The following is a 21986-nucleotide window of genomic DNA, read 5'->3' on the forward strand; positions in this document are numbered from 1 at the left end:
ATTTAAATTGTCTTGCAGTACCATACAGTCATTTGCATTTTCTACCATTCTCATCAGCTTAGCATCATCTGCAAATAAGTCCATATAGCTGTCTATCTCTTCATTTATGTCATTCACATATATCACAAACATTATTGGTCCCAACATTGATCCCTGTGGGACACCACTAGTTACTTTCAGCTAGGATGAATTCTGGTCTTGTATTACAGTTCTCATCTCTCTATCATCCAGATAATCCTTCATCCACTCCAGCAGTCTTCCTCCAATTTTTCCATATTTTTTTATATTTTTTTAATCTTCCATAGCAATCTTTGGTGTGGTACTTTGTCAAAAGCCCTCTTCAAGTCTAAGTAGACACCATCACTAGTCTGTCTCTCTTGCACAATATCAACTGCCTTTGACTAAAAGGACAATAAGTTCATAAAGCATGATCTTCCCCGCCTAAATCCAAATTGACAATTTACCAAAACTTTATCTCTTTCCAAGTGTTCCATCAATCTTTCCTTTATTGTTCTTTCACATTCTTTTACTACACCACTAGTAAATGACACTGGTCTATAATTTGGTGGGTTTTCTTTATTTCCCCCTTTGAATATTGGTGTAATATTTGCTCTCTTCCAATCTTTTGGTACCCTTCCCTGCAACAATGATGTCACCACCATACTGTGAATTTTATCAGCCAGTTGATCTCTACATTCTTTCAATATCCAGTTTGATACTCCATCTGGACCAGATGCTTTATTTATTTCAAGGTCCTCAATCATCATAAGTATTTCATATAACTGACTGGTACTGTACTTAGCGTATTCCTCACCAAATTATCCCTTCCAGCATCAAACTCCCCTTCCACAGTAAATACTGATCTGTAACTTTTGCCCATAATCTCCGCCATGTCCTGTGCATCCTCATAGATTTTTCCTTCATCTTTCAGTTTTGATACACCTCTCTTCTTGATCCTCCCATTAATATGTCTAAAGAACAGCTTGGGTTCATTTATTCACTTTTCTATTATATCTCTTTGATTGTATTTTCTCTCCATTCTTATTATTTCAACATACTTGTTTCTAGCATCAATATATTCCTTCCATCTGCTCTCAGTTTTCCTTTTTTTCCATCTATTCCAACCATTTAACTTACAATTTCTAGCCTTTTTGCATTTTGTATTGAACTATTCCTTACCTTTTCTACATCTTTCTCCTCTAGGTACAAATTTCTCTACAGCAGTATTATATATCCTTATAAATTCATCCTATTTTTCCTGAACAACTTCTGCATGTTCAAAGTCTTTCCAGTCCACGATAACAAAGTACTTTCTTAATTTTTTTCAGTGTGTGTGTGTGTGTGTGTGTGTGTGTGTGTGTGTGTGTGTGTGTGTGTGTGTGTGTGTTTGTGTGTGTTGTAATTCCTTCTCTACGTCCATAAACCTTTTAGGTCTTGTTTTCTTTCTTCTGTCCATGAAAATAACATCAGCTGATCCAGCATTGCAACCTAACCCAACTGATGCCCTGACCTATTGCAGCATAACCTAACCTAACCCATGCCCCAACCTAATCTCCTGTCCATGCCGCAGGTGAGCCAGGACGGAGGGTTCAGCTGCGACCACGACTGGAGCATGCTGGTGTACTACAGGAGTGCCTAACGGCCCCACCTGTTGCGGGAGACCGGTGAACGCTCTGCCACTGGGATCATGAAGGATGACCTGCTCATGCTGAACCTCTTCCCAGAGGTGCCCACCAACACCTACTCCAGCAGGAATGAGATTATCTTTGTCATCGACCGCTCAGGTGAGGTGGAGGCAGGTGGGACAGCTGGACAAGGTCAATAGGACCCAAGAACTGATATGATGGGATGCTGGAAGGCTTGTCAGTGCAGGACTAAGCAGATATGATGCCTTTCATAGCTTTTTAAACAGGCTGTGAGGGAGTTACTGGGGTTTTGAAGGATGTTTCCATGTTTCCAGTAATAGTTCAACAATAACTCCTTACTGTGACTCCTAAGCAGGATGTGAGGGAAGTTACTGGGATTTTCAAGGGTCCAACTCAGCAAGGTTGTACTAAGCTAACGTAAATTAACCCCAAAATTAGTTCGACTCAGTGAGTTTGTACTGTAGTTGTGCAGTGCTAACCTAACCTAAACTGACCTCACCAACAGGAAGCATGCATGGGGAAAAGATAGAGAGTGCCCGGGCAACACTTCTTCTGTTCCTGAAGAGTCTGCCTCTGGGTTGCCTCTTCAACATTGTCAGCTTCGGCTCATCCTTCTCAGTGCTCTTCAAGAAGTGAGTGGTCCAGACTGGGTTAGGATAAGTGAGAGGTCATTCTTCCTCTTCCTCCTATATTTATCTTGTCTCATCTTTCTCATCTTCTATCTTTTAATTTACTTCCATTCCTCCTCCTCCTCCACCTCCTCCTCATAGCTGCAAGCGCCGGTTTGTAAAAGTCTCACTCGTGACCAAGACTCTAGGCAAGCGATTGGTCTTTGTGGCATTTTCAAGACCCAGTGTTGGAGGCATCTAACACAGCAGTATCTGATTTCCATGCATAAACTTTTCATTTGCTCAATTTATGGTCACATCTTTTCTGAAACTTCAAAAGCGCTCTGATTAATGAGTCATGCCTTCTCTTCTCAGTCAATGCGAAGCCTGTCGTGGCAAGTTTGCCCCTCAGTATTTCCGGAATTCTTCTGCCTGCAGGTTGTGTCACCTCCAGAGTAAGATAGAGAGACTCAACGAGAAATACGAGGAGAAGTGCAAGCAGTATGAGGACGTCGTGCAACAGCTTGAAGCACTAAAAGAGTTCGTTGTCTCTAATACAGGTTGCACCTCCACAGATGTTGTTCCTGCCATCCCTGACAGACCTGCCTCCTCCACTCCAGGGGCTCCTGCCCGCCCACATGCTGTGCTTGCAGAGTCGCCATTCACTTTAGTCAGTAATCGTGCCACCACCACTAATGTTAAGAAATCTTTGCCCATCTCAACACACAACAGGTACCAGATCCTAGCTGAAGAAAAGGAAGATGCACAAGAGACGAGACTGGTCGGAGACTCAATAGTCAGAGGTCAGCTCTCTGAGTTCTGTGGCAGGGCTCGTAGGACACGTAAGCGTCTATGCATGCCTGGTGGACGCTTAGACGACATCACGGCAGCATGCGACGAGGCAGCCTGCGGATCTAATAATAATACCCTCTTTATTACTCACGCAGGTACAAATGATGTCGAAAACACTAGGTCTGAAGAGCTCATGGAAAAGTTCAAGAGGATGATACAGCGCTAAATCCAATAACATTATTGTTTCAGGTATCCTCCCCCGGACCAGGGCACCGGCTGCCTTCTACAACAGAGCCTTCAGCACTAACAGCCGTCTTTGTTCTCTCTGCGCAGAGGAAGGTGTAGACTTTGTTAATCTTTGGGACAACTTTTACAATAAACCTTCTCTGTTTCAGCCGGATGGTTTACACCTGAATGGAATTGGAGCAGCACGACTTGGCAGACTCCTTAGTAATAAAGTTTCTATTTTCAGACCAAAAAAAGACCAGCAAGATCGTGTAGCTCCAGACTCTTAGTAGACTCCTCGCACAACCCAACCTCCATGTGCAACACTATAAAAGCTTGCCTAATCAACGCTCGCAGCCTTAGAAATAAATTTTCAGATTTAGAAACCCTGGCAGCTGTAGAAAACTACCACATTATTGGTATTACTGAATCTTGGCTGAACTCTGCAAACAGAGACTTTCTTGTGGAATACAACTTGCCAGGCTATGAAATGTTCAGCAGTGAAAGAAAAGACAGGATAGGAGGCGGTGTATTGCTGTATGTGAAAGCCAGTCTTCAGCCAACCATACTAAAAACTGAAAAGATTAACAATATAGATTCAGTCTTCTTGCATTTAAGAGTACGTTCTAAGAAAACTGCTATAGGTCTTATTTATAGGCCTCCGGTTCACAATGTTTCCTCTGATAAGAATTTACAAGATCAAATTACTGAAATAAGTAACACTTTTGATAGTCATCTGTGGAGACTTCAATCTACCTGTTAACTCATGGGGAAATCCACTTAACTCTCACTCTGGTCACGACTTGTATAATAATTTATTAGAATGTTCCCTAAAGCAACACGTTCAAGGACCCACACGAGGTGACAACATATTAGATCTTGTTCTTTCAACAAACGATGACCTCAAATCTAACGTTAATATTGGTCCTGAATTTAGTACGGGTGACCACAAGATTGTCTCTTTTAACATCAGCCTTCAAGCATATAAGGACATTGTTAGCAACGAAAAAGTTTTCATTTATAAAAAAGGAGACTACGAGAGACTCAGGTCAATTCTTTCTGTCGCAGATTGGAACGCTGAACTTGGCGAAAGTAACATTGAAGAATCATGGGCGAAATTTAAGTAGCTACTTTTTATAAAATGGTGTGAAGACATGTATCCCTATGCGTAAAAAACGTCCATGCAAGAGAAACAAACCTAAATGGTGGACAAACAACACTGAGTCACAACTACTGCAGAAAAATCGTGCCTACAGTAAATATTTGTTCTCTCAGAATGAGGCCGATAAACTAGAATATGACAGACTCCGACGCGAATCAAAAAAGCTCATTAGACAGAGTAAGAAAAATCTAGAAATGTATATTGCAAGCATTGCTAAATCCAGTCCCAAAGAATTTTACGGTTACGTTCGAAATAAAAAAGTCATTACATCTCACATTAATCAAATTACACTAGATAACGGTAATTTTGTCACCGAAGAAACTCAGATCGCGGACACACTGAATGATTATTTTGCTTCAATTTTTACAGAGGAAAATATTCATACAATCCCCGAACCAGTCCTTATGCTCCACAACATAACCCCCTTAATTGTCTGCGTTTTTCATGAAAAAGAAATAATCAATTGATAAAATGAAAACTGACAAAGCCCCCGGCCCAGATGGTATTGCACCACGTGTCCTGAAAGAAACTAGATTTCAAATTTGTAAGCCCCTTTCATTGCTTTTCACCAAATCATTTAAATGCGGTAAGGTTCCCAAGGATTGGAAGTTAGCTTACGTTAAGGCGATAATTCACTTCCAAGTCCAGTTCTGGTCACCCCATTACAAGAAAGATATAGACAAGCTGGAGAGAGTCCAAAGAAGAGTTACCAAGTTGATCCCACGACTGCGGAACAAGCCTTATGAGGAGCGCTTGAGGGAACTCAACTTGTTCAGCTTAGAGAAACGGCGAATGCGAGGAGACTTAACTGAGCTGTTTAAAATGTGTCGGGGCTTTGATAACGTAAATGTGAACAACTATATCATCATTGACAGTTCCAACACCACTAGAAATAATGGTTACAAGATTATAGGTAAGCGTTTCAGATCAGACGAGGCTAAGTATTATTTCTTCAATAGAATTATAAGTGTCTGGAACTCTCATCCAGCATATATTGTCGATAGTAATACAATAGAAACTTTTAAACAAAGGTTGGACAATCACCTCGCAGCAATCCCTCATATAATATACTTTGCGTACTTTTTTTTTTTTTTTTAGTTACTGTAGTGAATAGTATAATTTCTCTTTCATCCTTTCCTATCACATCTTAGCCTTTCCTTCTCCCTATGCTCTCTTGTTTTCCTTCCTTTGAACCCTAGTGTCCTCCAGCCTCTAACTCTTAGAATCTGTAGTGGTAGTGGTAGAATAGACACACAGACAGCCTCGTTAGGCCCAGTAGGGCTGTTGCTGTCTGTTCATTCCTTTGTATTCCTTTGTATTCCTCCTCCTCTTGTGCCAATAAAAAAAAAAAAAAAAAGCCCACTAAAATGCCAGTCCCATAAAAGGGTCCAAAGCGGTAGTCAAAAATTGAAGGATAAGTGTCTTGAAACCTCCCTCTTGAAGGAATTCACGTCATAGGAAGGTGGAAATACAGAAGCAGGCAGGGAGTTCCAGAGTTTACCAGAGAAAGTGATGAATGATTGAGAATACTGGTTAACTCTTGCGTTAGAGAGGTGGACAGAATAGGGATGAGAGAAAGAAGAGTCTTGTGCAACGAGGCCATGGGAAGAGGGGAGGCATGCAGTTAGCAAGATCAGAAGAGCAATTAGCATGAAATTAGCGGTAGAAGACAGCTAGAGATGTAACACTGTGGCGATGAGAGAGGCTGAAGACAGTCAGTTAGAGGAGAGGAGTTGATGAGATGAAAAGCTTTTGATTCCACCCTGTCTAGAAGAGCAGTATGAGTAGAACCTCCCTCAGACATGTGAAACATACCCTATACATGGATGGATAAGGATGGTACAGAGTTAGCAGATAAGGGGGGGAGTGAGAAAAACTGGCGGAGACATCTCAGAACACCTAAATTCTTAGAAGCTGTTTTAGATAAAGATGAGATGTCAAGTTTCCGGTTCAGATTATAAGTAAAGGACAGACCGAGAATATTCAGTGTAGAAGAGGGGGACAGTTGAGTGTCACTGAAAAAGAGGGGATAGTTGTCTGGAAGGTTGTGTCGAGTTGATAGATGAAGGCATGAGTTTTTGAGACATTGAACAATACTAAGTTTGCTCTCCCCCAATCAGAAATTTTAGAGAGATCCAAAGTCATGCGCTCTGTGGCTTCCCTGCGTGAAAGGTTTACTTCCTGTAGGGAAGTAAAGTCCTCTAGGGTTGGACGTCTATGAAAAGACGTGGAATAAGTGCAGGGTGGTATCATCAGCGTAGGAGTGTTTGGTTTAGATCATTGATGATTAATAGGAAGAGAGTGGGTGACAGGACAGAACCCTGAGGAGCTGCACTGTTAATAAAATTAAAACAGTGACTGTCTACTACAGCAGCAATAGAACAGTCAGAAAGGAAACTCGAGATGAAGCAACAGAGAGAAGGATAGAAGCCATAGGAGGGTAGTTTGGAAATCAAAGCTTTGTGCCACACTCTATCAAAAGCTTTAGATATGCTTAATTCAACAGCAAAAGTTTCACCAAATTCTCTAAAAGAGGATGACCAAGACTCAGTAAGGAAAGCCAGAAGATCACCAGTAGAGCGGCCTTGACGGAATCCATACTGACAATCAGATAGAAGTTGTGAAGTGATAGATGTTTAAGAATCTTCCTGTTGAGGATAGATTCAAAAACTTAAATAGGCAGGAAATTACAGCAATAGGACGGTAGTTTGAGGAATTAGAACGGTCACCCTTTTTAGGAACAGGCTGAATGTAGGCAAACTTCCAGCAAGAAGGAAAGGTAGATGTTGACAGACAGAGTTAAAAGAGTTTGACTAGGCAAGGTGCAAGCACGGAGGCACAGTTTCAGAGAACAATAGGAGGGACCCCATCAGGTCCATAAGCCTTCCGAGGGCATGAAAAACATTATTGCGAAGAATTTCAATAGGTAGCATGAAGTAGTCAGATGGTGGAGGAGAGGGAGGAACAACCCCTGAATCGTCCAAGATAGAGTTTTTAGCAAAGGTTTGAACGAAGAGTTCAGCTTTAGACATAGATGTGATAGCACTAATGCCATCTGGTTGAAATAAAGGAAAGAAAGAAGAAGCAAAGTTATTGGAGATATTTTTAGCTAGATACCAGACATCACAAGGGGAGTTAGATCTTGAAAGTTTTTCACACTTTCTATCAATAAAGGAGTTTTTTCGCTAGTTGAAGAACAGACTTGCCATGGTTCTGAGCAGAAAAAAATAAAGTGCATGAGATTCTGGTGATGGAAGGCTTAAGTATCTTTAGTGGGCCACCTCTCTATCCTGTATAGCACAAGAAGAAGCTGTGTTAAACCAAGCTTTGGAAGGTTTTGATCGAGAAAAAGAGTGAGGAATGTACGCCTCCATGCCAGACACTATCACCTCTGTTATGCGCTCAGCACACAAAGACGGATCTCTGACACGGAAGCAGTAGCCATTCCAAGGAAAATCAGCAAAATACCTCCTCAGGTTCTCCCAACTAGCAGAGGCAAAATGCTAGAGGCACCTTCACTTAGGGGGATCCTGAGTAGGGACTGGAGCAATAAGACAAGATACAGATATGAGGTTGTGATCTGAGGAGCCCAACGGAAAAAGTCAAGAATGTTGGGCATATCTCTAAGACAGTCAGGAAGACGAGTAGGGTGTCGCACCAATTGCTCTAGGTCATGGAGGATAGCAAAGTTGAAGGCTAGTTTACCAGTATGGTCAATGAAGGGAGAGGAAAGCCAAAGCTGGTGGTGAACACTAAAGTCTCCAAGTATGGAGATCTCTGAAAAAGGGAAGAGAGTCAGAATGTGCTCCACTTTGGAAGTTAAGTAGTCAAAGAATTTCTTATAGCCAGAGGAGTTAGGTGAGAGGTATACAGCACAGATAAATTTAGTTTGAGAGTGACTGTAGTCGTAGCCAGATGGTGGAAATCTCTGAAGTTTCAGGAGCGTGGGCACGCGAGTAGGATAGAGAAATTAGGAGAGAGCAGAAAAAGGGTTACTGTCAGTTGCCTTAGACACCTTTGTTTCAGTGAGGAAAAGAAGATGAGGTTTAGAAGAGGAGAGGTGGTGTTCTACAGATTGAAAATTAGATCTTAGACCGTGAATATTGCAGAAGTTAATGAAGAAAAAGTTGACGGGGGTGTCAAGACACCTCATAAGAGCAGTCCGACTTGGGGACATTTGAGGTCCCCTCCCCAAATGGGAACTCCGAGGCTGGTGTAGGAGTCGCCATGATAATTTTTAATTTTCGAGTGAAGGGTGTGTGTGTTATTAGGTGCTTGTAGTTTTGTGTGGAGGAAGAGAGTTGTCTTTAAAGGGCAGGCTCTGACTGCCCCCTTGTGTTGTGAGACACAAAGAGAAATGTTTAATGAGGTCACAGCTGGGTTTAATGATAAGTTCACAGCACCCCCTGAATAGTGCTTTAGACCTCACTGGGAGTAATTATTATTTCAGCGGGTGCCTACTGTCTTCTGTGTGTGTGTGTGTGTGTGTGCTTACCGTAATCCTTGTGGTGTGACTGTTGCAGGGGGAGTCGTGTGTACTCAGAGGCAACGCTGCGTGAGGCATGCCAGCTGCAGGCCGCGATGAAAGCCGACATGGGGGGCACAGAAATCCTGGCGCCACTCAAGGACATCTATGACAAGCCACCCATACCTGGCTACTCATGACAGGTGGGAAGAGCCAACGGATTTGTTTGTTTTGTTTATTTATGGGGCTTCTCTCTCTCTCTCTCTCTCTCTCTCTCTCTCTCTCTCTCTCTCTCTCTCTCTCTCTCTCTCTCTCTCTCTCTCTCTCTCTCTCTCTCTCTCTCTCTCTGTGTGTCAGGTTAGGTGAAGTGAGGTGAGGTGAAGAGTCAGTTTAGGTGAGGTAATAAGAAGAGTTGGATGATACTGAAGTAATATTAACGTCTTCATCTGAGGGTTAGATTAGGTTTAGGTTCACTCGGTTCATTGATCTCCTTGGTGATCCCTTCATTGTGTAGACGATGAGTTGCAAAGGCACTGTACTTTGCCCAGAAATAAACAGTATCTGGAAATGAGTAGGATGTTTGGTGGTGTGTGTGGCAGGGAGACTGTTCAACATAAGTTCAACATGAGTTCTCCCTTCTATCAGTTTAATGAAAGCTGTGAGGGTTTCCAAGAGTGTGTTCACCACTAGTACTGACTGAACAGAGGTGATGTGAAGGGTGAGGTGGTGTGTGGCAGGGTGGGCTGTTGACAGTTTCACAAGGATTCTACAGTTTAGCGAAAGTTATTGGTATTTTCAAGAACTTGTTCAATTTTTTAATTGATTGAACAAAGAGTTTATACCTTCCACTTACAGTCTTTTATGGAAAATATTGCAGTTTCCAAGTGTTATTTCATGAATATAGTCATTGCCAAACACTGCCATCCCAGCAGTAAAAAGATCATCCTCAAGATTCTGATTAAAATAATCTGTTGCCTGTGAAAAACAGTCATGATGTGAGAACATAGAACACTTCTTACACAATACACAAGGACTGGTGCAGGAAGCCATCTGGCCTACATGTGGCAGTCCCTGTTTGAAGCACACCTGCCTGTTTCCACCTGTCATCCCCATCCATTCATGTGTCTAATCTCCTTTCAAAGCTCCCTAATGACTCAGCACTAACAACCTGATTCTTGAGTCCCTTCCATTCATCCACCATTCTGTTTGAGAACCAATTTCTTCCAGTCCTTTTTTAAGTATAACTTTTTTTTTTCAAGCTTGAATCCATTATCTCTTATCATCTCCATCCATACATTTATCTCATCTTTTAAAGCTCCCTAATGACTCAGCACTAGCAACCCGATTCCTGTGTCCATTCTGTCCACCCAGCACTGTTTGACAAGGTGCATTTAGAAGTGCTATTCATTAGGTGCGCCATCTCTGTGTGTACTTTATTTCCGTGCACCAGTCTTGCATCTTGTTGCTCTTGTGCTGCTCAAACCACAACACTTTTGTAACGTGTCTTTTTCTCTCTCTCCTCAGATTTAAGGTACATGTCGCATTCTTACTCACAGCAGCAGCGTGATTTGTCCGAGAGGGAAAAACAAAGAAAAGAAAATGTGAAAAATGTTAAAAATATATCTTTCAAGAGAAAGAAAAATTAAAAACGTGAAAATGTGAATAAAAGTAAAAAATAAAGAAGAAAAATAAGATATTGTAATACAATTATGTATGTGTGTGAAAACCGTAACGTAAAAAATAAAACAGAAAAAAGGAAATAAAAAAAAAATAGTAAAATGATGTATATCAATGGGAAAAACGGAACTTGAAAAGGACAAAAAAAAAAGGAAAAAAAAAATTCAAAATTATTGAAGCATGTGTGAAAAAAAAAGTTAATTTGATGAAGAGGATAAATTAGCTTTTTTTCCTGCATAAACTTGAGCCTTGCTTTTCATGCGGCAAGAAAAACAAAGTAAAACAATGGACGTGTTTGTAAAAAAAAAATGCAAAGAAAAAGAAAAAAAAATGTAACAATTATGGATGGATTCATCCAAGAGAATGAAATTACACGAAGGAAAACGAAAATACGAAGAAATGTCAAAAAGATATGTGAAGAAAATCATTAAATAAAAAAACGCTAAAAAGAAAAAAAAAATAAGAAAAAGAAGAAGAATATTATATAATAAAATTATGTATATAAGTGTGAAAACCGTAGCTTGTTCAAGAGGATGAAATAAAGAAAAGAAAAAAAGAGAATATATGTTCCTGAATATATGTATATAGTTTGTGTAAAAAAAGAAACTTGAAGAATAAAAAAAAATGAAATAAAAAAATAAAAAAAAAAAAAAAAAAGTAATTTAAAGAGAATAAGGAAAAAAAAGATAAACAAAAATAAAAAGAAACAGGTGCTAAGATTATGGATGGATGCGTGAAAAACTTACTTGATGAAGAAGATAAATTGTCTTTTTTTTTTTATCCTGCATGAGTCTGAGCCTTGCCTTTTATGCAGCACCAACATTATTGCGGTGGAAAACTGCGAAATAAAGGAAAAAAAAATTATAGTAAATATTTTATATATATATATATATATATATATATATATATATATATATATATATATATATATATATATATATATATATATATATATATATATATATATATATATATATATAAAGAGGATTAAAAATAAAAGAAAACGAAAGAAAGAAGAAAATAAGCAGTAAAATAACGGATTGATATGTGAAAAAATATAAAGAAAAAAGAAAAATCATGTACCCTAATTAGGGATGTTTGTGAGAAAAGGGTTACTTGTGTGAGACGATGAAATAAAACAAAGAAACAGGAAAACAAAGAAAAGGGGAAACATATGACTTACTGATGAGCAAAAAAACAAACTGAAACGTGAAAAAAAAATAAAAATAAAAGAGCAGAATCTTGCAATACAGTTACGTATGTATATAAGTGTGAAAGTCGTAAGTTGTCCAGGAGGATGACATGAAGAAAAGAAAAAAAATAATGTTGTAGAAAAATATGTATATAGTATGTGTGAGTTAAACATGATGAAAAAGAATAAAGGAAAAAAGAATAAAATAAAAGGAAAAAAATAAAAACACGTAACTTGAAAAATAAAGAACAAAAGATATATTTGTAAACAAGACGTAACACGTTCAAGAGAATGTAAAAGAAAATACAAAAAAAAAAAAAAGGAAAATGCGCACTGTAATTATGGATGTTTGCGTGAAAAGCGGAACTTGTTGAAGAGGATGAAATATAACAAAGAAGAAAGAAAAAATGCAGTAAAATTACGTATATATGTCTGAGAAATGTAAATTGAAAAGGATAAAAAAATAACGAAAAAAAGAAAAAAAAGAGACATTAATGGATGTATGTGTGAAAAACTTAACATGATGAAGAGGATAAAAGTATTTTTAACAAAAGAAATTGGTGTCTTGTTTTTCATGCACTAACAACATTATTTCTTTGAAAAAAAAAAAACATGCAATGAAATTAAAAGGGAAAAAAAGAAAAGTGTAGTAAAAAAATGAATGCATATGTGAAAATAACAATTTCTCGAAGAGAACAACAAAAAGATTAAAAAGCATGAAAAAATAAATATATAGTAAAAAGAAAATATTTATATACGAGAGAAAAAGACAATTTGTTCAAGAGAATGAAATGAAGAAAAAAAAAGAAAGAAAAAATCAACTTCAACAAAAAATTATTTAGGAAGTATGTGCAAAAAAATAAATAAAAAATGAAATAAATAAATAAATAAATAAATAAAAACAAATAAAGAAAAAAAAATAGAAAGATAATGAAAGTAAAAATGAAAAAATATATTGTAATAAAATTAAGTATATATATATATATATATATATATATATATATATATATATATATATATATATATATATATATATATATATATATATATATATATATATATATATATATATATATATATATATATATATATAATGATAATTATAATAATATTATTATTATTATTATACCCATTAATACTTCTACTACTACTACCACTACTACTACTACTACTACTACTACTACTACAAAATAACGGATTCATATGTGAAAAATATAAAGAAAAAAGAAAAATCATCTACCCTACCTCTAGCGAGGGTAGGGTGGTTGTAAACATAGTAGCAGTAGTGGTAGTAGCAGTAGTAGTGGTAGTAGAAGTATTAATGGGTAGTAGAAGTATTAATGGGTATGATAATAATAATATTATTATTTGATAATATATTGCCCCTTGCAGCTCTCACCTCCCGTGGGAGGCACAGGGAGGTGTTGCTCTCTCACCTCCCGTGGGCAGCTCCGTCACCTATTGTGTGTTTGTTAGGCCCACGTGGTGACGTGGGCTCCATCACCACGTGGTGTTGTGTGCTTGTTAGGCACACGTGGCGATGGAGAGGATGCCCTTGAAGTTTCTTGTGAGTTCTGACTTGTGAGTTCTGAGTGGGGTTTGAACCCCGGCGTCCCTCACTCAAAACTCCAAAGTCCATCACTCTACCCACTGGGCCACGAGGACCCATAATAGTGGGTGTAAGGTTGGGGTATTTCCCCGTATTGTTTTCACGTCACTAAATATCACTGTAGCTTAATGATACTTTTTGTGTAGATGCGTACTGTCGTGAAACATGTTCATGAGGAGTTACAACCAGATTTATGTAAAAGAAAAAAAATAGAAAAATAAAAATATGTAAAATAGAAGATGGTCTTGCTAATTGCAACATAACTCTTCAACATTTTAATTCAGTCAGTGTTTGAAGTAGTTCGTCATGCAGGGGAGCATTTTTTCTAGGTCTGTCAATAACTACTTCTTTAACAAGTCGTCGTAAAATTAATATTTATTAGAATAATTATTAGAAAACTTTTTTATTCGTATGAAAATATTTTCTTAAATGTTTTTTTTTATTTTGATAGAAAAAAAAAAGGGTCAGTGTCGATCATAGAGCATTTATCTATAAACAACAACAAAAAGTATGAAAAGCTGTTGATGAATGTGAAGGACGTGTGAGCAAGAGTGCAAATGTCTGCATCTCCAGAAAACGGCGCCTGCCCCTCGCTCTGCTGGCTGCTTGCCTCGCACTTTTCTCTTGGCGGGTGTTTCATCGTGCCATCCAGTACATGCAGGCGTCTCAAAGTGTTTGCTGAGACAGGTGTGCCAGTGTCGCTGTAGACATTGCTCTCTGTGTGCCCAGGCCTGAGATGTGACGCTGCCTGTGCCGCGGCAAAGTCCACCCTTGCTTTCATGGCTCTCTTGTGTTGCGCAAGAGAACCAAATGTTGTGGTGCACGGACTCCTTGTCTTTTGGCTTTTGTTACCTGGACATCACAGTACATACATGTGTACTTAGTGAAGTATAAACATTCTCTCTCTCTCTCTCTCTCTCTCTCTCTCTCTCTCTCTCTCTCTCTCTCTCTCTCTCTCTCTCTCTCTCTCTCTCTCTCTCTCTCTCTCATACAATTATGTGCATAATTATAAAAACCGTAACTTGCTCAGGAGGATGAAAGAAAGGAAAGAAAAACGTTGAAGAAAAATATGCATATATCATGTGTGAAAGAAAAAACTTGATCATGAAAAAAATAAAGAAAAGAAATAAATATAAGATAACACAAGTTAAAAAGAATGAAAAACGTAACTTAGAGTTAAAAAAAAAAAAAAAAAATCAAAGAAAAAGTAAAATACGTGCTGTAATAATATTATCGATGTTTGTGTGGAAAGCGTAACTTGATCAAGAGGATAAAACAAAAACAAAACAAAAAAAAATAGGAAAAAAGGAGAAGGTAGTAAAATTATGTATGGAAAACAAAACCTGAAAATTACAAAAAAAAAGAAAAAATAAAAACAATAAGATATGCAGTAAAATTAAGGATGCCTGTGTGAAAAAGAAAGACAGTGTGAAGAAGAAGATGAATTGTGTGTTTTCCTGCAAGAATCTGAGCCTTGCTTGTCACGCAGGAAGAACATTTTCTCTGTGAAATAAATGAAAAAAAAAAGAAAGACAGCGTGAAGAAGAGGATTAATTGTGTGTTTTCCTAGAAGAATCTGAGCCTTGCTTGTCACGCAGGAAGAACATTTTCTCTGTGAAATAAAAAAAAAAACACGAAAAAAAGAAAATAATGTATAAAAATTTTACATATGTGTGTGAAAAACGTTCCCCAAAAAGAATTAAAACAGGAAAAGAAAAACCAACAAAATATAAACCAAAATAATGGATGCATTTGTGAAAAAATAAAGGAAATAAATACGCAATGTGGATGTTTGTGTGAACAGCGGGATTTGTCCCAGAGGGAAAACAAGGAAAAGAAAATGTGAAATATGTGAAAAATATATCTTTCAAGAGAATGAAAAAACAAAAACGTGAAAATGTGAATAAAAAAAATAATAAAGAAGAAAAACAAGATATTGTAATACAATTATGTATGTGTGTGAAAACCGTAACGTAAAAAAATAAAACAGAAAAAAAAAGAAATAAAAAAATTAGTAAGGTTATGTATATCAATGGGAAAAACGGAACTTGAAAAGGACAAAAAAGAAAAATGAAAAAAAATGTAGTAAAATTATTGAAGCATGTGTGAAAAAGTTAATTTGATGGAGAGGATAAATTAACTTTTTTTCCTACATAAACTTGAGCCTTGCTTTTCATGCGGCAAGAAAAACAAATGTAAAACGGACGTGTTTGTAAAAAAATGCAAAGAAAAAAAAAATGTAACAATTATGGATGGATTCATCCAAGAGAATGAAATTACACGAAGGAAAACGAAAATACGAAGAAATGTCAAAAAGATATGTGAAGAAAATCATTAAATAAAAAAACGCTAAAAAGATAAAAAAAAAAAAAAAAAAAAAAAAAAGAAGAATATTTTATAATAAAATTATGTATATAAGTGTGAAAACCGTAGCTTGTTCAAGAGGATGAAATAAAGAAAAAAAAAAAAAAAGAGAATATATGTTCCTGAATTTATGTATATAGTGTGTGTAAAAAAAAAGAAACTTGAAGAATAAAGAAAAAAATGAAATAAAAAACATCTTTCCCGACTGTTAACTTGGTGTACTCTTCAGGAATAACATAGCCAGTGCGAGTCAGGGGAATTGGAGGAGCTTGTTGAGCGTCCTGTCGTCACTGCCGCACGTAGCGGCTCGTAGTAGATGTGGACGGCACATGAGCCAGTGAATGTTCATCCACTTTTGACAAAACGTTAGCCACCAAAGCACGAGAACATTCTTGAGTAGAAGTAGCATCAGCTTTCAGCTCGCCCATGGCCTCCCTCGACTTCACAGCCGCAGCAGTCGTGGAATGATTGTGCCCGTTCGCACTTTCACGATAGTGAAGGTTTCATCCCCTACTGTTGTGTGAACACGAGCCTTGCATGCAGTAGCCTCACATCGCCAGTATTGCTTGGTTCCATCGGCGTTTTTCTTCTGTGCAGCGTAGATGAAGTTAAGATCATCAACAAGCTTTTCCCTGCCACGCCTTGATGGGATTGTGTGCGGCATGCTGCTCTGACTGTGGTGGCCCACGTACTGAAAAGTGAAAATAGAAAACCGAACCAGTGAACGGTAGTCAAGCTAACAACCTGATGTATCAAATCATGATTCGAACAACACACTCACACAACATCACAAACACACACACACACACACACACACACATTGATGGTCGGATCTTGTCGTAGTAATGGAGTTTCGTAACTAACGCGACAAAAATACAGCCAAGGGAACGAATCACCCTAGGGGACAAATAACCCTAGGGTTCCAATCCTCCAGGGATGAATACCCCGGGGATGAAGCAACCGGGACATTTCACCCGGGGACGAATCACCCTAGAACCAGTAGTAGTAGTAGTAGTAGTAGTAGTAGTGATGGTGGTGGTGATGGTAATATTGATAATAGTAGTAGTAGTAATAGTAGTAGTAGTAGTGATGGTGGTGGTGGTGGTGGTAGTAATATTGATAATAATAGTAGTGTAGTAGTAGTAATAGTAGTAGTAGTAGTAGTAGTAGTAGTAGTAGTAGTAGTAATGGTGGTGATGATGGTGTTAGTAATATCGGTAGTAGTAGTAGTAGTAGTAGTAGTAGTAGTAGTAGTAGTAGTAGCAGTAATAGTAGTAGTAGTGGCAGCAGCAGCAGCATATGTTTGTTAATGGAATCGGCAGCGATAAGGTCATCTCCCCCATCCTAACAAAATAATACAACGGTAATCGGTAATAAATCATCAATGAAGTTTCACATTACAATAGCCTGTAACATGGAGTCATAAATATTCCTCATATCACATCATTAAGTCGTTAATAATAACAAAAACTTAACTATTGTAATATACAATTATATATAACACAAAAATAAAACGAACATCCCCCGTAACATTTCATAAACCACAATACAAAAATAACAAGCCTGAGTGCCCAGTTCTCTTGCAGCGCTTTTATTTATTTATTTTTTTTTTTCTGTAGTGTTATTAATCCCCAACCTATGTTCGTGCGCCCCTATGCACTGTTTTGTAACCAACTTTTCTTTAATAAACTCTTAAACTGCGACTGATGTACAGGCACAGTACAAGGTTTTCGTTACAGGTCAGAGTCCGTTTCAGAAAAGATGGGATTGCTATTTTTGCTGTTCGAACTTTCATAGGTTTCGAGACGTGAGCTCGAGGCGATGAAGGGTTGAGCCTGAGGGACTTCCCATTTTTCAGTGTGTGTGTCGTGGTGGCGAGGAGCGGTGGTGTAGCTTCCTTTGGCTCCTGCTCCTCCTTTCTTTTCCCCCTTTAGTCTTTTTTAACGCTTGTCCTCGTGTTCCTCTTCCTCCTCGTTACCTTTCCATCGTTATCGTTATCATCATCCTCGCCCTCTCCGCCGGCCTTGTGTTCCTCACCTTACATCTGCAGATGGGGCTCACCCTCCTCTTCCTTTTTCTGCTGATTCAACGCTTCTCGATTTTAGTTTTCTTTCTCCTCGTTCTCATCTTTTATCTTGTCCTCCACCACTCCTCTCCACACGAACAAGGACACACACACGCCACACTGTCACTGTCGATCCGGTGTCATTGCAACGTCTTGTTCAGGTGAGTCTCAAGCCTTGTATTAAACAGTGGAAGTTTGCTTATCTCGTTGCAAGCGTGTGTGTGTGTGTGTGTGTGTGTGTGTGTGTGTGTGTGTTAGTTTTCATGATGTTTATAGATAAGTTTGATAAGTTTTTGTTTCATATTTCCAAGTTGGATGTAGTTCTTAAACAGTTTTTATGTAGTTTTCATGATTTTTATGGGTAAGTTTTGTTTTCATATTTCAAAGATACACGTATATCTATTTTATTTTTTAAAATGTTGGTAATGGTACTCAGACTCTTTACGTCCCTCCATCATCACCAGTTTACTTGTTTTCTCCCTCGCTTCTCCACTCGTTGGCATTTTCTCCTCCTCCCTCACTGCTTCCTTGTTCTCTTCATCCATCCTTCGCTTGTTCCTCGTTTTGCACCCTCCCCCTCCTTTATGTACTTCTCTATCTTCCCTCTTGCCTCTTCTCAAGTTAATTTGTTCCTGCATCAGTAGTGAGATTTTAAAATATTTGGTAGTATTCCCAGTATCACGTGAACATTGATAATTTTTCCAATAGGTTTACAATTATTACCCTTCATCTTCTTTCCATCCTGCCCCCTGCCACCTTCCCTGCCTCCACCCGTGCCTCCTTCCTCAGACTCTACCCCCTGCTGGCCTCTGTTACTTCTTGCTGCTTTCCTCTCTCCTTCCTCCTCCTCCACTGTTCTTTCTTTGCCTGTCAGTTGGTTTCTTGCAGCATTCCACCGTTTTCCTTCTCCCTCCCTCCGCTCTAAACGTCAAGATGATAAATTTCGTTCTCTTGTTCGTTTGCTGTTTCCTGTCTACCACTTCTCTCTTTCCTTTCCTCCCTCCCTCTTCAGAGATTTATTTCCTTCACTGGTGGATGGAGAGTTGTGCATCGTGGAAGGAGGAGAGGGTGGGGAAGGGAGTAAGGGAATGTTAGATGGCTAAGTTAGATGTACTTGGCTTCATTATCGCTTCTTTTCATGGTAATTTGGTGGTATATTAGCTGGTGGTACTACTACTACTACTACTACTACTACTACTACTACTAATTATTATTATTATTATTATTATTACAGGATACAAGCTCTTCAAGGGTCATTCGGTCCCTCGTTTCCCCCTGATTCATGTGTTTCCTCCTTTACTCGTTAACTAGTTACTTCCTTTTCTCCACGCCTCCATCCCCATCCTCTTCTCCTTCCCTACTTTCTCTCCTCGACCCTCCACCTCCTCGTCCCCCTCCTCGTTTTCCTTCCTCCCTCCCTCCCTCCCTCCCTCCTAGAATTGCCTCCCAACTATTTCGGAATTAATCGTAAATCGTCCTTCTGGTGATTCATTCATTCTCTTTCCCTTTCCCTCTTTTCTTTCTTTAACTAACCCTCTGTTATGATCCCCCCCTTTGCGTCTTTTTTTTTTTTTTTTCATCCGCCGCCACCTTCTCTGTCTGTCTGTCTGTCTGTCTGTGCCTCTCCCCTTTCTGTTTATCTTTGTCTATCTCTTGTCTGTCTTTCATTCTCTGTCAGCGTCTGCCTCTCGTCGATTCCCTTTCAATTTTCTGTTATCGTTTACTCGTACGTGTGATAAACTACACAGATCTTTATAATTTCTTTTCACTTCCAAAAGCTGCTAGTATATTTACTCCATTGCTGCCTCGGTGCAAGTTTTCAAGTCCTTGAAATAATTAGGCAGTCAGTTATTTGTTATTGACGAGGATTACGGAACAACAACAATAACGAATGAACGCTTTTAGATGGTTGTGATACGTATACCACCTGTTTACCAAATATAATAATAGGAGCTTCAACTCTTGCGATCCGTATTCAAACATTTGCTATAGTTCTTGTTAACACAGAAAATTAAGCAATTATAAGTGCTAGAGATTACACAAGTTTCTTTGGTTTGTAACAGGAAACCGGAACAAGGAGACATGAAAGTTGGCGGTGCGTGTGGCTGTGGTGAGCGGCGGCGGCGGCGGCGGCGGCGACGACGACGACGACGACGACGACGACGACGACGTGTGGCGTGGCTAGCGGGTTTCTGCAGTATCCCTCTCCTTCCTGTTTTCTGTTCTTCCCCGTTCTCTTCCTCCGCCTCGTGTACTGCTACTCGCTCTTGTACGGTGACTTTTTTTCCTTCGTTGCAATATTTTGTCTGTTTTCTCTTTTCTTTTCTTCTCGTGCTTTTTATTTACATTATTATTTCTTATTCTATTTTGTTTATTTTGTGTGTTTGTACGTGTGTATTTTCTTCCTCCACATTTTATTTGGATTTTCTTAATTTTTCTCGTATTTTTCTATTCTCCTATTCTTCCTTGTATCACACACACACACACACACACACGCCGCGTAGTGTAGTGGTTGTTAGCACGCTCGGCTCACAACCAAGAAGGCCTGGGTTCGAATCCCGGGAGCGACGAGGCAAACGGGTGAGCCTCTTAATGTGTAGCCCCTGTTCACCTAGCAGCAAGTAGGTACGGGATGTAACCCGAGGGGTTGTGACCTCGCTGTTTTATTATTAAATAGTTTGCATATTTATTTATCTACATATATTATTTGCATATTTATTTATCTACATATATTATTTTTATTTTATTATTATTATTATTATTTATTTTATTTTATTTATTTATTTTTTTTTTTTGTGTGTGTGTGTGTCAGGGATGAGTTTTACAGCTCTCATCGCAAGTTGTATTAAAATTCAATAGCCACATTTGCTCGCTCGTGTATATATTGTTTAGTGTTATCAGCGGTTCTTAAGAAACAGAATTTTAAGAGATTATAAACTTTACGTGATATTAAGTTTTGTTTGGTTAACACTTGATGCGCTTCATCCTTCTCGCTCTTTGTTCGTGTTTCATTCTCTTTCCTCATGTAAACTGCTGTCCTCATTCGTTTGTTCCCTTCTTTTATGCACTTCAACCATCCAGCCACAATTTCTCGGTTGCCTCTGCACTTGTGTTGTTGTCTTGTTCATCTTGTATTCTAAGGCAATGGAACAGTCCGTTGATTTCTGTTGCTATTTTTAAATTCTTGCACTATATACATTTTTCATAGATTTTCCTGGAAACCATGATTTTAAGACCAATTGGAAAGTGGGTGAGTGTTCGAAAGCACACACAAAAGTTCCTAATTTCACCGTAAGTTACTGGAGGCAAACTTTAGAGATTCAGTAAATCTTTGTTAATGTTGCTTTCTCCCCCCTTTACAGATTGCCTGTTCATCTTTCCCTTCCTCAACGCTTTGTTATTCTCGTCTTCCGCTTTTATTCCTGCTTCACTTCTAGTTTCAAGAGACTCGGTTTGTGAGTCGTATGCTTGCGTGCGTTGCAGTGGTGAGAGGAAATGTGTGTGTGTGTGTGTGTGTGTGTGTGTGTGTGTGTGTTCTGGCTGGTGGACAGAAGACTTGTGTGTGGTGGGGTGGGGACAGTATTTAGTGAAGGAATGTGGTTGTTTGTGTGTGTGTGTGAGTGTGTGTGTTAGGGGTGTGGGAAGGGTGGTGGGTGACGGGGAGCGCGTCGTTGCAGTCTTAACATTTTCTCTTGTTATCCACGTCCTCTTTGTCAGCCTCCACCTTTTCTTGTCCCTGAGTTTTCTGCTTCCTTTTCTGCATGAACTTACACATGTCGTCGTCTCCTTTTACTTCATCCTTTTGCTTTTCAGTCGTGATGGTCCTCGTCCAGCTCCTCGCCACCTCACCACACGCCACCACCGTCCCTGTTGATGCTGCGTCAACTTTATTGGTGAGCCTTGCGTCCCAAAGGGTTTTTTTTCCCCCTCTTTTTCTCCTGTATTCCTCACCGCTCGTTTAGGCTGTCGTCTTTCCCTTCCCCTTTCTCTTTCTTTTCACCACACTTTCACCACTCTCTCTCTCTCTCTCTCTCTCTCTCTCTCTCTCTCTCTCTCTCTCTCTCTCTCTCTCTCTCTCTCTCTTGTTTTGGAATAAATTATCTAAAAATATCGTTTAATTACGTGATTTTTTTTTCTCATGCTTTTCTTGTCCCCATTTCCTTTCTCTCAGCTTCCATTTA

At 38.8% G+C, this 21986-nt stretch overlaps 1 protein-coding gene and 2 long non-coding RNA genes across 3 annotated transcripts in view; 2 read left to right on the top strand and 1 right to left on the bottom strand.

The window, feature by feature from the left end:
• LOC135098388 (von Willebrand factor A domain-containing protein 5A-like) overlaps positions 1-11100 on the top strand; it is a 12753-nt gene extending 1653 nt beyond the window's left edge. Inside the window, exons 2-5 of the mRNA XM_064000726.1 lie at positions 1571-1784; positions 2152-2278; positions 8957-9101; positions 10423-11100. Of these exons, the coding sequence (XP_063856796.1) occupies positions 1688-1784; positions 2152-2278; positions 8957-9098 (366 nt within the window). The 5' untranslated portion in view covers positions 1571-1687 and the 3' untranslated portion in view covers positions 9099-9101; positions 10423-11100. The remainder of the gene's footprint in view (positions 1-1570; positions 1785-2151; positions 2279-8956; positions 9102-10422) is intronic.
• Positions 1-21986, bottom strand: part of LOC135098397 (uncharacterized) — a 43510-nt gene that overhangs the window by 11560 nt on the left and 9964 nt on the right. The gene's annotated exons all lie outside the window — the stretch shown is intronic.
• On the top strand, positions 17528-21686 carry LOC135098390 (uncharacterized). Its single transcript, XR_010266938.1, has 2 exons — positions 17528-17966; positions 19869-21686. It is a non-coding gene; the product is annotated as an uncharacterized LOC135098390 (long non-coding RNA).

Source organism: Scylla paramamosain, unplaced genomic scaffold (genome assembly GCF_035594125.1).
Source record: "Scylla paramamosain isolate STU-SP2022 unplaced genomic scaffold, ASM3559412v1 Contig59, whole genome shotgun sequence".
NCBI classification, from domain to species: Eukaryota; Metazoa; Arthropoda; class Malacostraca; order Decapoda; family Portunidae; genus Scylla; species Scylla paramamosain.